This window comes from Oryx dammah, unplaced genomic scaffold (assembly GCF_014754425.2).
Source record: "Oryx dammah isolate SB20612 unplaced genomic scaffold, SCBI_Odam_1.1 HiC_scaffold_28, whole genome shotgun sequence".
Classification (NCBI taxonomy): domain Eukaryota; kingdom Metazoa; phylum Chordata; class Mammalia; order Artiodactyla; family Bovidae; genus Oryx; species Oryx dammah.
Window position 1 is genome coordinate 116139629 of NW_024070212.1, and position 16067 is coordinate 116155695.

General features: G+C 54.8%; 1 protein-coding gene across 1 annotated transcript in view; it reads right to left on the bottom strand.

Moving 5' to 3' along the window:
• HDAC4 (histone deacetylase 4) overlaps nucleotides 1–16067 on the bottom strand; it is a 236111-nt gene that overhangs the window by 82687 nt on the left and 137357 nt on the right. The window contains exon 4 of the mRNA XM_040231985.1: nucleotides 9834–9984. Within this exon, the coding sequence (XP_040087919.1) occupies nucleotides 9834–9984 (151 nt within the window). The remainder of the gene's footprint in view (nucleotides 1–9833; nucleotides 9985–16067) is intronic.

The following is a 16067-nucleotide window of genomic DNA, read 5'->3' on the forward strand; positions in this document are numbered from 1 at the left end:
GCATTCGCAATGGTGGGAAAAGGCCTCACGAGGTGGGCAAAGCCCAGTTACAGCATTCGCAATGGTGGGAAAAGGCCTCACGAGGTGGGCAAAGCCCACTTCAGAAAACCCATTCCCGACTGGGAGATGGTTTCAGACATTTCTTTTTTGTTGTTTTTGTTAGAAACGATGTTGGCCAACATTTATGAGTAAGTATCACCCACCCACCACCTTCCCCAGTGGCTCAGACGGTAAAGACTGCCTGCAGTGCTAGGACAGACGCAGGTTCAATCCCTGGGTCAGGAAGATCCTCTGGAGAAGGAAGCGGCAACCCACTCCAGTCTTCTTTATGGAGAATCCCATGGACAGAGCCTGTCAGGCCACAGTTCACGGGTCACGAAGAGTCAGACGTGACTGAGCAACTAACACTTACCATCTCCCATATGTAGGATTATTCCCACAGAAGGGATGAGCAAAGCAGCTATGAACAACAAAACAACATTATAACCCTTGAAGAATCTAAGCTGTTTTCCAAATGTCTCTATATAGTGACCACCACATGCCACCCACTGGCCACATACCGGGAGGCAACGTTTCCCTATCAGTACTTGAGAGTACCAACTAACCCGTGTTTCTGTCTATAATAGTAGTCAAGAGTACCACCTGACTCTTACTCTCTATCAGCACTCAGGAGTACTACCTCACCTTGTGCCTCTTTCAGGAGTTGGGAGTACACCCTGACCTTGAGTATCCATCAGTACTCAGAGTATCACATGACCCTTGTCTCAATCAGTACTTAGGAGTACCACCTGACTGTGTGTCTCCATCAGTACTCCAGCGTACCACCTAATCTTTGTTTCTATCTATAACAGTACTGAGCAGTACGCCCTGACCTCGAGTATCCATCAGTACTCAGAGTACCACGTGACCCGTCTCAATCAGTACTTGGGAGTACCACCTGACCTTGCATCTCTACAGTACTCAGGGAGTACCATTTGACCCTTTTCTGCCAGTACTTCGGGGTATCACCTGACTCTGAGTCTCATTCAGTACTCAGGAGTGCCACCTGACCTTGAGTATCCATCAATACTAGGCAGTACCAACTGTTCCTTATCTATCAGCACTCAGGAATACCACCTGGCCTTGTCGATCAGTACTCACGTGTCCCACTCGACCCCATGTCTCTATAAGAGTACTGAAGAGTACCCCCTGATCCTTGTCTGTCAGGATTCTGAAGTACCACTCAATCTTGTCTACTAGCACTTATGAGTACTGCCTGACCCAGCATCTCTACAACAGTATTTGAGAGTGCCCTGACCCTTTGTAACAGTACTCAGGAGTGCCACCTGCTGCAGAGGAGAAGACCGAGCCTCACTGCCAGGTCTCTGATGGCCACCAGGACGCACTGGTGTTTCTCTCTAGGGATGCTCCTCAGTGAGGCACTCGGCTCACTTTTCTCAGTCTTCCTGTGGTGTGTGCGGTGGTGGTGCTGTGGGTCTGTGTGTACACTTTACATTTGTATCCTTCAGCGTGACTATTTTTTTTTTTTTGCTGTAATACACTTATTGTCAGCCATCACATGTTAAGGCATGTTTAAACCTCATCATTAATGCTGTTCAGTTCAGTTCAGTCGCTCAGTCGTGTCCGACTCTGTGCGGCCCCATGGACCGCAGCACGCCAGGCCTCCCTGTGTGTCACCAACTCCTGGAGTTCACTCAAACCCATGTCCATTGAGTCAGTGATGCCATCCAACCATCTCATCCTCTGTCGTCCCCTTCCTGCCTTCAATCTTTCCCAGCATCAGGGTCTTTACCAAGGAGTCAGTTCTTCACTTTAGGTGGCCAAAGTATCAGAGCTTCAGCTTCAGCATCAGTCCTTTCAATGAATATTCAGGATTTGTTTCCTTTAGGATTGACTGGTTGAGTCTCCTTGCAGTCCAAGGGACTCTCAAGAGTCTTCCCCAACACCACAGTTCAAAAGCAGCAATTCCTCAGCAGTCAGCCTTCTTTTTATGGTCCAACTCTCACATCCATACATGACCACTGGAAAAACCATAGCTTTAACTAGATGGACCTTTGTCAGCAAAGTAATGTCTCTGCTTTTCAGTATGCTGTCTAGGTTGCTCACAGCTTTCCTCCCAAGGAGCAAACGTCTTTTAATTTCATGGCTGCAGGCACCATTTGCAGTGATTTTGGAGTGATTAATGCTGTAAGTAGGTGTTAACATCACCACGAGGTCCGGAGGGACTCAGGATGGGCAGTCCCAGCGAAGTCGCTCTGATGTTCAGTCTCATCAGACCCCTGGCTCCCAGCTCCACACTCTACGGTTCACACGAGGTCGGCCTTGTTCTCTCATTTCTCTTTAAAGTGTGGCTTATATTCTGATGCTGTGAGGTGACAGCAAATGCTTGTCTGCCCTCAGTGCCTGGCACAGAGCTCCCGAGACCCTGTCACTTCCAAGTAACGGGAGCATGAGGAGCGCCCTGAGCTCTAATGGGGTGACTCTGGGGGGCCTTCCGGTGGGAGGAGGGCCACCAGCAAGACAAGCCTCAGGAGAAGCTCGCAATTCTCAGCTCCACCCGAATCCTCCAGAGAGGAGAGGGGCTCGATGGAGGTGGAGCTGGTAACTGATCACGCTCACGTGAGGAAGCCTGCACAAACCCCAACTGTAAGGGCTCGGAGGGTGTCCAGGTTGGTGAGCACATCCACACCAGGAGGGGGGCCCCCAACTCCACATACCAGGGGCTTTTGCACTCGGAGCTTTTCCACAGCACCTCTGTATCTGTTCCTGGGCGGCTCATCTTTTTGAAACACTTGGCTTCTTTACTCTCTCATTGGCTGTGCTGGGTCTTGGGCGCTGCCCGACACTCGGCTTCTTTATTCTCTCGTTGGCTGGGCTGGGTCCTGGGCGCTGCCCGTGGGCTTCGTCTAGCTGCGGCAAGCGGGGGCTGCTCTCCAGTTGTGCTGCGTGGCTTCACACTGCGGTGGCTTCACTTGCAGCCGAGCGCAGGCTTGGTGGTCGTGGCCCGCGGGCTCAGCTGCTCCGCGGCTTGTGCACTCTTTCCAGACCCGTGTCCCCTGCACTGGCAGCGAGACTCCTATCCACTGGACCAGCAGGGAAGTCCCTCATTTTGTTCGACTCAGCCCTTAGCCTGTGAGATCTGATGCTTCCTCTGGGGAGATAGTATCAGAACTGAGCTACACTGCAGGACCGGCCCACCCAGTGCTGCAGGAATTGCCTCTTGTGGGGAAATCCTCCACGTGCCTGGTGACCAGCAGTGTCAGGAGTGAAGTCCTCTGCGGGACTGGAGTGTACGCAAGACCAAAGGAAAAGCGTGAGACCAAAGAGCTGCACTTTCCCAACACTGGAAAGAAAAGACTTGTTTTTTCCTAACTCAAATGTTCCAGAGCTTGTCTTTATGGAGTCTATTCTAGTTTTCTCCCTGTGATTTTTTTTTGTTGTTGTTGTTTTTCGATTTCCTGGAAGTTTTGAAATTGATCTTTACACTGGTTCGGGAAAATAATCAGCTTCATTTTATCCTTGTTTTTCTTGTGTTGAGTTTTCATAAATAGGTTCACATTAAAGGCAGCACTCCACTGAGGCCATTTCATGACAGATTTCAGGGTGCCGTGGACGAGGGTCAGGCAGAACGAACCCCCTGCGCACAGAATCGCCCACACTGCAGCAGGACCTGGATGAGAGCCACCAGGAAGGCACAAGGAAAGTGCTCGACACCCGAGTGCACGGGGAACAGTCCACTGGGGTTTCGGGGCTTTTGCCTCAGGCCTTCTTGGTGTCCCAGGAGACAACCCACCATCGCCAGAGCAGCAAGGCTCACCCAGGCTCCATGTGTTAAGTGCAAGCGGGTGAGCCAGCCGCCTGGCAGAGCAGCCCAGACCACGTTACAGACCCAGTGAGACCAGCAGGAAAGGCCAAGGGAATGGTGATGCGACCAGGTGGTGGGAAGTGACCGGAGGTGTAAAATCACACCTCCGCTTTCGAGCAAGGCTCCCTGGGCTCCCTCCAAATGCAGCCAGGGCTGGGCTCAGACCATTCTGAACACTTTCAGCCGTCTGTGTCTGTCTGATCTGAAAAATCCCACTCACACAAACGCTGAAATCTGCATATCAGGTGCCCAACACGCAGCCCCCTGGCATTCCTGATGGCCTCTCAGCCCCAGGTGGACACTCGACAGAATGCAAATGGGAGACCACAGCAGGACACAAGGTCCTGCAGGACACCCCCACCAGGGGCGGGGCCAGGAGAAACGGGGGCCAAGGGAGGGTCTTGGTGTCCGGCTGCAGTGCCGGGCTGGGGCGAAGTCCACTGGGAGGACGAGCAGCAGGACAACCAGAGGGCCTGTCCAAGGAGCTGACCCTCAGGTCCGTCCAAAAGGCCCGAAGGAGTAAACCAAGCAGACGAGAAGCAGGGTCCTCGGGGCACAGGACCCCGCTCACTGGGTGTCAGCTGGCCCGACTTGCCCAGGAAGCCGTTACCATGGACGCACTTGCCGCTGCAGAGCGCAGGGCGCTGGCCACGCTGGGGAAGTGCTGGCCTCCCCGCTTAGCCACAACCCAGGCTCGCACCACGGGCTCCTGAGCCCTGAGGAGCAGCAAGAACAGGTGTCCGGTGCCAGCAGAGAGGGCACACCCAGGACAAACACAGTGTCAGGCTGGGCAGCAGGGCCCAGACGTGGGCAGAGGCGCCTGGGCCGTCCAGGGAGACGACCACCCTGGGGGGACTGAGGGACCTCGGAGGCGCCCACCAGGCCGGGACACGGATGGTATTCCCGTTCCCTGAGCCGTCTGCGGGGTCCTCACAGCAGGAGGTGCATCTGACGGGCCCTGGGCCACCGCAGACACACGAGGCCCTCGTCCAGCTCCAGGGTGGGCGTGGGCACCCTGCTGGGCTCTCATGGAGACAGAGGGAAACAAATGCAAGTCGCCAAACCCTGACTTCCAGTCTCCCTGACAGCAGAGGACTCAGAGCGGATGATGCTGGCTCTGCTCCTCGTCCTCTAGTTATACCGCCCTCGCCTCTCAAAAGACTTCTCCACCTTAAGTGAAGGCTCCAGCAGTGACAAAACACCTTCAGTAAATGAGTCCACGTTTTGGAGTTTCTAGTTAAATTAATTTCTGCTGACGATCACTCATTCATCTGACAGCCTTACGGGGAATGTACTATGTGCCAGCAGTGAACTAGCTGGTGGGGACAGAGGTAAGCAAGACACAAACAGCCTTCTGCCCCGAGGGTGTCGGGGCAGTCAGGGGACAAGCTTTCAAGGAAACCCAGGCAGGGAAGGGGCTCTGGGTGGGGCCTACCTGCTGGGGGCAGAGGCCGGGGGCTCAGTGGTCCCTGAAGCAGGTACCACCAGACACGTCTCCCAGGTTAGCGCCCAGGGAAGGAATGATCACCCTACAAATGGGCAAAGAACGACTCTCGCGGGCTGGTGTCCCATCTTCTAGCTCCATCTTTTTTTTTTCCCTTTTACACTTTTTTCATATTTTTAAAATTTTATTTATTTGGTCTTAGTTGTGGCATGTGGGATCTAGTTTCCTGACCTGGGATTGAACCCAGGCCCCCTGCATTGGGCGTGGGGAGTCTTAGCCACTGGACCTAGCCACTAGGGAAGTCCCTATCTCCACCCTTTTGAGCCATTTTTAGGCAAAGTTAACAACTTCTCCAAGTGAGGGCGCCTTCCCCTGCCCCCCAGGCTGTGGTTGTAACTACCAGAGAAAAATATGCACTTGCGTTAGTTCCAAACTGTCCAGAGGACAAAGACAGGTCTTCTGTTGAACTTTTTGTTTTTAAATGAATTTAAAGACAGTGTACCTTAGAGTCTTAAACATGGTTATATTAAATAAAACAGATGAAAGAGCATGTGTTCATGCTGAATAAGATGAAAACTGCCATCAACTCTAAGAATTCACTGTTTTACCAAATCAATAGCATTAACTGGTATCAATCAGGAAAACTGCAGAATAATTTAAAAGCACCATGAATGTTAAATGTAACAAACCTTTCAATGAAATATTCAAAAAAATTCATCTTTTAAAGAACCCCAAGAAATGACACAACAGAAGCTCTGCACTACATTTTCAAATGCTTACAAACTGGAGATGCTAACGCCAGGGCCTCCGTGAGCCACACAAACAAGAATCTCCTTCATAGGTGAGGCCCGAGCAGCGTCCAACATGCGGCCTGCCAAGCCTGCCTTCTCTCAAGACCACACTCTGAGGGCTGCAGGGCCGATGCAAGCATGCCAAGTACCCACTGTACACAGTCCCTTATTAATAATAAACCCGACCACCCAAACCCACGAGCTGAACTGCTGGGGCTGCTGCTGCGATGAGCCTGGAGGGAAGCAAAGAACATTCCTACAGTCTGTCAAGGGGCTGCCCGGCAGGCAGAAGAAATTGTTTTTGACTTTGAACAGATTGAAACTGTTTTCAGAAGTCAAATCTTTTCATATTTTGTGAGGCCTGAGATGTTATTTTTATTGGAAGTTTCTGGCAGACCGGGAGGAAGCACTGTAGACCAAGCTGCCTTTGAGCGACCTGGTGAGTCCCTGGGTTTGCTGGTGAGCCGGGCACACAGACTTGCTGACCCTCACCACCTATCCCTCGTTCCTCAAAGAACAACCTACCATCACTGCAAAGAAGAGCCCCCGTGGGATCACGAGGAGGAGCTGGCAGGAGCAGGAAAGGGGGCGGGGCAGGAGCAGAGGGCGGGGCAGGAGAGGGGGCGGGGGCGGAGCAGAGGGCGGGGCAGGAGTAGAGGGCGGGTCAGGAGCAGAGGGCGGGGCAGGGAGCAGAGGGTGGTGTGGGAGTAGAGGGCGCGGCAGGAGAGGGGGCGGGGGTGGGGCAGGAGAGGGGGCGGGGCAGGAGAGGGGGCGGGGCCGGAGCAGGTGCCCTCGAGGACCAGGTGGGCAACTCTGGGTGCCACATGCCTACTGTCCGACAGCAAAGACCACATGCTGTTGTCGGTGGGGTGGGGTCTATGGAAGGCAGCCCCCACGCGGTGGACACAGTGGGAGGCCACGGAGCCTCCAGGATGCTCAGGCCCCTAACTCAGAGCGAGGGCAACCACCCCAACCCCGGTTCGCAGTCTCCACCGCACCTTAGAGTCATCCCGGGAGTATCAGAAATGAAAGCTGGCGCCCATCCTCCGCCCCAGATAAGTGCATCATGACAGCCTGTGCGCTGGTGGTTCCTGACGTCAGTGCTGCAAGCTCAGGTGTGATCAGCGCCCAGCCATACCCTCAGCACAAGTGGCGGTGAGTGGCCTGTGGTGTAGACCAGCCTCCTGGGGTGGTTGAGCCTGTTGGTGTGGACCAGCCTGGCAGGTGGCAGAGGGGGGGCATGGGAGGCAGAGGGCAGGGAAGTGGGGACCACGTGTGATGGGCGCCATCTGGCACAGCCGCCCACAGCAGGGCCGCGATCTGAATTCACAACAAGGTGCAGGTGGCCGGCCAAGCCTGCAAGCCCACTTCTCCTGCCAGCCTTCCACCCTCATGTATGAAGTCTCGGCTGTGGGCTCCCAGGGAGTCTGTTTGTCGTCACCCGCCTCATCGCTGTGCTGTAATGAGCTATCCCACTCGGATTTACCGATTCCTGTCAAATACTGGCACACAAGCTAGACTTCATGTGGGAAACAAACTCTGCTGACCTGCTTTCTACACTGAAATTCTATTGGACAGTGAAAGTGCAAATATGCTTAAAATACATTTATTATTTCAAGAGTGAATGCTGTAATAACTGACTGGAAAAGCTGTTAATTTTCTGTATAAAAACAATGACTAAGAACGTGCAAATAAACAGAGACATAAATTGAATATGAAGAGACTACATTAGTTACATCCTTTTAGGAAAAATAATATGCTTTATGAAAGAAATTATTTATAAAAATGTACAAAATAATATAGGCATAATAATACAGATTAGATTCCATTTTAATTTAGAAAAGACCAGTGTAATTTAGGCTGCATTAGAGCTGAGACTTCTGTGGTTTCAAAGGCACCACCAGGAGAGGGACAGGGCAGGTGAAGGAAGACCCTCATGACACCTGTGACCAACCAGAGAACGGGCAAGAGACTGGAACAAGGACCCCACTGGATGGGACATCCCCATGGGCAGGAGCCTAGGAGAAGACGCTGGGTCCCGCTATGATCAGAGGAAGCAGCTGAAGCCAGGGGGCCGCTGCTCGGAGCTGAGATTTAAAGTCACCGCAGGGATGCAGGGGTATAGGACTTCTATGACGTCACTGATGGGGGTGATAGGCGGTCCAGCCGCTCTGGAGACTGGCCTCACCTGTGGAAGCTGACCTGCTCCACAAGGTGTGGCCGAAGGTGTATGGAGCAGCAGTGTTCGTAAGAGCCCAGGAGCAGCCCAAACATCCACCGACTCTCGAACGGATGGACACCGCTGCGGGGACCTCAGCAGGAAGCGAAGCCCTCCTGCTACACAAGGGCATGGCAGACACCACATGCATAGTGTGGGGTGAAAGGAGAAAAGTACAGGAGCCTACGACACCAGCTTCCAAAGCGGTGCTTTGTGTCGGAGCTGCAGGGCTGAGGGGCGGGGCGGCTTCTCCTGAACTGGTCGCAGGTGCTGTGCTTGGGGTAGCTGCACAGTGAGATGCACTTGTGGGTAATTCCCTGCACACGGAAGTCTGTGCGCTACTCTCTATGTACAACACACACCAGTAAGAAGACTTTTAAAACAATTTCAAATAACAGACTTTACAAGAATCTTCAAGACATCTTATGCTGTATCTCGTGTGTATATAAACTATGTATGTAAACTTTAAAAGCTTGTTAAAATGACTTGTACAGATGGCTAACCACTTTCAGTGTGTGTCCGTGTGCACAGTCGCTGAGTCATGTCTGACTCTTTGCAATCGTTTGGACTATAGCCCGTCCATACTCTGTCCATACTGGAGTGGGCTGCCATGCCCTCCTCTAGGGGATTTTCCCCACCCAGGAATCAAACCAGCATCACCTGCGTCTCCTGCAGTGCAGGCGGATTCTGTACCCACTGAGCCACTGGGGGAACCCAACCACTTTCAGCAGGTGAGGATAAAGGAGTTTCAAGGTTTTTGGAGGTCAGTATGTATTGCTAAAGTGTGTAAAGACTTCTTGTTTTACTTATGGGCATGAGACGAGTAAACCACCATCTGGTCAGGACATCGAATCCTGACATGGGTAGAAGTGCACAGCCTGACATACTTGCCAGATTAACAGGGCACCCATGCGTGCACCTGAGCTCTGAGGTCTTGGGAGAAAGGACCAGAGCCTGGGAAAGTCTACCTAATTTCCAGAGACAAGCACACGGAAGAGTCTCCTGTCTAAGATCAAGTTGGGCAACTCTTGCAAGATAATGGACTCTGCTGGGCTTCACACAAGCACAGCTAGGATGGAAAGCAAACACTGGGGTCAAAGGGCAAAAATGTGCAACCCAGGAGTCATCACGCCTCCTCTAGGTGACAGGCCATCCTACCATCTGCCGCTCAGAAACGCTCTCAGACAAAGCAACTTTCAAAAAGTTGAGGCTGAACTCATAGGTGAAGCTCACTATGATGCTTTACGGGTCTTAGTCATGTCTAAGTCCGCCAACAGTCTGCAAACTTTCCTGTAAATGCTTAAGACAAACCAAAAGTGGGGCCAGACGCCCTCTGCAGTCCCTGCGTAAAGACAAAGCTGGGGACCAGCCCTGAAGCTGGGGTGATCAGAAACACACGGGCGAGGTGGCTCCTGACGCGGCTTGGCTCTGGGGCCTGGGTCCCAGGCGATCGTGGGTGAGGGGCAACTGAGGGGAGGGCGCCCGCCGCCCGCCCGCCGCCCACCGCGCACTCACTCTCTTTGCCCTTCTCCTTGTTCTTGAGCTGCTGCAGCTTCTGCTCCCGGTGCCGCTTCTCCAGCTCCTGCTCCTGCCGGTGCCGCTCCAGCTTCCGCTGGTGCTCGAGCAGCTCCTGCTGGTGCTTCATAGCCAGCAGCTCCTGCTGTTGCTGTGGGCGGGAAGCAGCAGACACAGATGGTCAGAGCCTTGCTCTGAAAGCAACAGTGAGACAGACACGCGCGAGAAGAGCGGCGGGGGGCCAGGGTCCCCTCTCTGCCGGTGTGGCCCCTGGGCCTCGCTCCCCTCTGCAGGGCCCACGTCGCCAAGGAGGAAGCAGGGCTGCTCGAGGACGTCTCCTACACGTTTCATGCTGAAGGCTGTAAATGAAAATAAAAACGACTGACCTCCTGGAAGAAAATATGCGTGCCAATTTATGCAATCTAGGAAGTCGGGAGTCATGTACGGATGTGAGAGTTGGACCATAAGGAAGGCTGAGCACCAAAGAATTGATGCATTTGAACTGTGGTGCTGGAGAAGACTCTTGAGAGTCCCTTGGACTGCAAGGAAGTCAAACCAGTCCATTCTAAAGGAGATCAATCTTGAATATTCATTGGAAGGACTAATGCTGAAGCTCTAATACTTAGGCCACCTGAACAGCTGACTCATTAGAAAAGACCCTGATGCTGGGAAAGATTGAAAGCAGGAGGAGAAAGGGACCATAGAGGATGCGATGGTTAGATGGCGTCACGGACTCAATGGACATGAGTTTGAGCAAGCTCCAGGAGATAGTGAGGGACAGGGAAGCCTGGTGTGCTGCAGTCCATAGGGTTGCGGGGCCGGACACGACTGAGCGACTGGAATGCCTTTTCGAGAGTGACACAAAAGAGCATGAAAGAGCGTGGTCACTTTGCAAAACTGCTTGGCACATTCTTACAAAGTTAAACACACACCCATCCGAGACCCAGGCATCCCACACCCAGAACTAACCCAAGAGACATGGGAATACATCTGGGCAAAGCCCTGTGCAGGACCGCGCATGGCCGCTGTGCACACAGCAGCCCTGCCTGACACACCCCCGACGTCCTCCGGACGTGAGCCCAGGGACAGGAGTGCGTGTTCTTATGTGAGAATCCCACCCGGCGATGCGAAAGAATAAACTGGACATACTGGCAAAAACAAGGATGGGCTATAGAACAAGCAAAATGATCAGGTCTGGTGTCGGCTGTGGAAACAGGACAGAAAAGAGTCCACCTGCAGACTCTATTTACACAAAGTTCTGGAGCAGGAAATCCCAAGACACGGAGGTAAAAGTCAGAGAAGGCTGCTTCTTGGGTGAGGCAGTGGACAAGCCGGGGAGCTGCCCGGGGTGTGCACTGTCTGGTGGAGGTAGCGTTTACACAGACACGCACGACTGCCCACGAACACACACTCAGGATGTGTGCATTCTGTTCTGTGTAAGTTAGATCACGTTTCCAAAAATGATGTAACTGACAATGTAAGAAGCTACCTTCACAATATACATTGTCAACAAAATTAAAACGCAAAAGGTGACTGAGAAAAGCTCTTTGCCATACTTATGGTGCACAGGCTAACTTTTATATGCAGATGGCTGTTTCACGTTAATAAGAATATGATAAGCAGCTACTAAAAAGCTGAGCAAAAAAAGGCCAAGAGATTCACCAAAAAGAGTTTAGTTGCTCAGTCATGTCCGACTCTTTTTGACCCCATGGACTGCAGTACGCCAGGCTTCTCTGTCCTTCACTATCTTCCAGAGTTTGCTCAAACTTGTAGATTGAGTCAATGATACCATCCAACCATCTCATCCTCTGTCAGCCCCTTCCTCTCCTGCCTTCAATCTTTCCCAGCGTCAGAGTCTTTTCCAACGAGTCAGTTCTTCGCATCAGGGGGCCAAAGTACTGGAGCTTTAGCGTCAGCATCAGTCCTTCCAATGAACACTCAGGACTGATTTCCTTTACGACGGACTGGTTTGACACTTTTGAACTGTGGTTTTGGGACGACTCTTCAGAGTCCGTTGGACAGCAAGGAGATCAAACTAGTCACCAAAAAAAAAAGAGTGGTTAAAAATAAATGGGAAACAGTGTTCAACCTCACTAGCCATCAAATCCCATTTTCACTTAGCACGTTGGAAGGGGCAAGAATGGACAAGCGGGCCAGCGCTGATGGGGCTGTGGGAGAGACACGATCAAGCCCAGACACCTGAGAGGTTTTCCCGGAACATCAACCAGCCAAGTCCTCCGCTGGCGGCCAGAGCCGCCTGCTCCCACTGGACAGCCCCTCCGACTCATGCTCCCGCCGTCTGTCCGGCCCTGCCCCCGCCTCCCCGCTCCAGTGCTTGGCCACCCCTGCACAGCCTCAGCTTCCCACCAGCCACGTGGGGCCTCGGGAAGCCCCGAGGGCCTCCCCTGCCAACCTGGCCACCTGCCCAGGGCAGGTCTCTGCCCACAGCACCTTCCCGGGGGGCGCTTGTGTCCTGGCCGTGACTCACTCCCGACCCCTCTCCTTCGGCTGGGGCGGGTCTCGCCCTCTCCCTGTCCCATGGGGGGTGGGGGCGCTGCAGTCTGTCTCCTGAGAGGCCCCAGGACTCTCCGTGGACAAGCACGCTTCCCCCCACGTCAGCCACCAGAGGAGCGAGTGTAGACGGCCCCCAGGCGGCAGAGCAGCGAGTGTAGACGGCCCCCAGGCGGCAGAGGAGTGAGTGTAGATGGCCCCCAGGCGGCAGAGGAGTGAGTGTAGACGGCCCCCAGGTGGCAGAGGAGTGAGTGTAGATGGCCCCCAGGCGGCAGAGGAGCGAGTGTAGACGGCCCCCAGGTGGCAGAGGAGCGAGTGTAGACAGCCCCCAGGCAGCAGAGCAGTGAGTGTAGACGGCCCCCAGGCAGCAGAGCAGTGAGTGTAGACGGCCCCCACGCAGCAGCACACCTGCCCCCCACTCAAGGCTGTGTGGCGATGGGCAGGAGCGGACACCCAGCTCAGCGCCCACCCGTATGCTCCATACACGCTGAGCATCATGGCCGACCTCTCTCTATGGCAGAAATAAAAACAACCGCCTTCCCAACAAGTGGCTGACAGGAGCTGGGGCAGGACGAGGGTGGCAGAGGCCGCTCTGGGTGACCGGGTTTCAAGAGTAGCTCTCCACCCTGGCTCCCCAGCTCTGCAGTGACTGTCGCCCATGGTCAGCACATCTGGGTCTGACCTTCAGCGCTTCCAGCTGGCGTTACTGTGCATGTCTGTAAGACCAGTTCGAGAACTTTGCAAATGATTTAAAAAGGGGTGTTTTCTTCTCTTCTGAAAGGAACACGGAATGACACCACTGGGATAAAAGACTAAATGAAGTGGAAAGGAGCCACGTCCCTGTTACTAGTTTCCTTCCAGGAAGGAGGGCTGCTCACCCAGGGAGGTTCTTCTACCAGAGAAAATGTCTGTTGATCTGCCTGGATTCAGAGGATCCTGCCTTGGGGCCCAATGGCACTGTACCTGATGTCCAGGGGTACAGGCCCTCATGGGCATCACCAGGCCACTGCCAGCCACTCTGGGATTCTACCAGCATCGTTGGCCTTCGGAAACGGACACCTCAAAGGGCTGTCTGGTGTTGGGAAGCCAAGACAGTGCCCGGAACAACAGATCTTGGGATGAAGAACCTGGCGCTCTTGGTATTACCGATCCCCTCAAACTGCCTACACACAGCCCGGGCTCCCCTTCAACTGCTCAGCGTTCATTTAATGTGTAAATGAGGCATAGGCAGAAATCTGCTGAATCTGGTCTCACAATATTTACGTTTCAGCCAGAACCCAGAAAAGGAAAGTGAGATCTTTCAATTATCATTACAAAGAGACTCTGGAAACAACCAGCCTAGATCCCGGTGATTAAAATTCACAGGACGACACAACTTGCAAAAAATGACTGTTGCGCTGTTTTAGTGAAAGGAACATTAAGAATCCAGGCCTCCGGCATCCCCAGCGTCATGGCATGAAGGAGAAAGGGGCGGCAGAGGATGAGATGGCTGGATGGCGTCACCGACTCGATGGACACGAACTTGGGCAAAGTCTGGGAGGTGGTGAAGGACAGGGAGGCCTGGCATGCTGTAGTCTGTGGATTCGCAGAGAGTCGGACACGACTGGCCAACTGAACACAGGGGTCCAGCTTGTTTTCTGCCCCTAAGCTCTCGTGCCCAAACAGGAGGGATGTGCTGTGGTCTCTGCGCCCAGCCCAGGCCCCAGGGGAAAGCAGAGGCCGCTGGCGGCTGCCTATCTGCTCCAGGCCAAGGGCAGCTGGAGGCTCACCTGGCCCGTCTCAGGAGGGCTCCTGGTCGTAGGTGGTGGGCACCGCCTGCCCCTGTTGTTCCTCATCTGCTGATGGCTCAGGCTGGGGAGACCCACACCCGCACACAGGACAGCCTGGGTCGGCAGGGCCAGGACTGGAGAGGCAGGCCAGGCTCCGTGGGGGCTGAGCCATCCCCCGGGGCTAGGACCACCAGGGGCCCAGGCCACGCCCGAGCTGAGCAAGTGGGCCGGCGTGGGGCCTTCCCGGCTCCTCTAAGCCACTCGCAGGACTGTCTCCTGGGGAGGCCCCACCTCAACACGCAGTGGACGCAGCAGGCGGAGAGCTGGCCGAGGCCTCTCGACCCTGCCTCCGGCTGACACAGTGGCTGCTCTTGCCACCCACTTCCTGAGTCACTGTGAAAATAAACGCACAGATTTCAGGTGGCCCCTCACCGCAGAACGCACAGCGCTAGCACAGCCTGGTGTGGCCGGGGCAGAGCGGGGGTCACCCTGGGGGCATGGGGCTGCCACGGTGAAGGCCATGTCCACCTGGGGCTGGACCCAGAAGCTCTGTGCATCAAGCCCCGCCAGGCAGCGGTCATGGAGCTTTTCCAAGATGGTCAAGGAGCTTCTAAGGCTCAGGTGGCCCACTTTCGGGGAGAAGTCCAGGACAGACCAGTAACCCCTGGGGGCCAGAGCACCAGTCTGATGGAGGGGGCCTCCTCTAGGCTTCTCATCTCCAGGCTCATGAGCTACTTGGCCACAGTGGTCAGGGCCCATGCGAGACTGAAATATTCTTGCCTACGGGGTCCTCCGAAATGGAACCATGTCCATCTTTATCTCCCTGGATTTACTGGCTCAAATCAAAGAGGCATCCTCATTTCAGTTAAGTTCAAAATCACCCTTCCCTCCAGCCTCATGGAGCACAGCAGCAGTAATCAAGAGGTCCCGGGGACGTGTCACTCAGGTTCCCCCCAAATCGGACACTCAAATGCCACAAAGGGTCAGCCATCCACAGGCGGGTCAGAGAGAGGAGGGCCTGCATCACAGATGCTTGGCGCCCCGGACGTGCGGACGCCGCAGACAGGGCACCACTGTGAGCGGTGTGGGGAGTGGGGCGGTGACAGCGGCCCGGGGGAGCCCGCCACCCCGACCAGCCCAGCCCCACTCCCGGGACATGCCGCCTCCTCTCAGGTGGGTGCTCTGGAGACCAGCGGAGGGTCGCCTCCCCCTGCAGGGCATTCCGACCCCTCCTCTCTGCGGGGCTCACTGCCACCTGGACACACTTCCTGGGGCGGCTCAGGGCTGACAAAGACCCAGGCCGTGTCCTCTGGCCTCTCCCTGCCATCCAGCACACAGCAGGTCTACGTGCGCCTGTGAGGGTCCCGGGCCAGACCAGCGGCAGCGTATTTATCAGGGAGAGCCAGTGAGGAGAGATGAGAGACAGGCCGTGGTGCAAGGCCACACGAGAGGGTTTTCTCTGCAGAACAATCTATGGCTGCCAGCTCTGGAAACACGCTCGGCGCTCCTCCTCCTACCAGCCGGGGGTGGCGCAGGGCAGAGCGCGGCATGGAGTGGCCATCCACGCCCCCAGGGCGGCAGGTGTCTTCCTAGAAACACGGAGTGCAGGCTACGAGCCAGCCCTGACCGTATGTGCGCTCACGGGGTGCCGACGGGCTCAGGAATGACGCGGCGCTCGCGGCAGCCACGCGCCTTCCCGGGCACCAGGGCTACGGCCGCCGAAGCGTGTCCTCCGGGCTCATTACAAGTTGCTTCAGACGACCGAGAAGCTGGGGTCCAGGCAGCACTCAGCCACCCGGGGCAGGTAATCAAGACAGTAAACACCGTGGCCTGGCTCCCAGGCCAGAAAAGCAGGCTCCTTTCAGTTCTATCCACTTCCCTGCAAGGAAAGGTGTCATGTGCTCGCTACACAGCTCCTAAAGCTCTCCTGTCCAGAGAGACGGTGCCAACCACA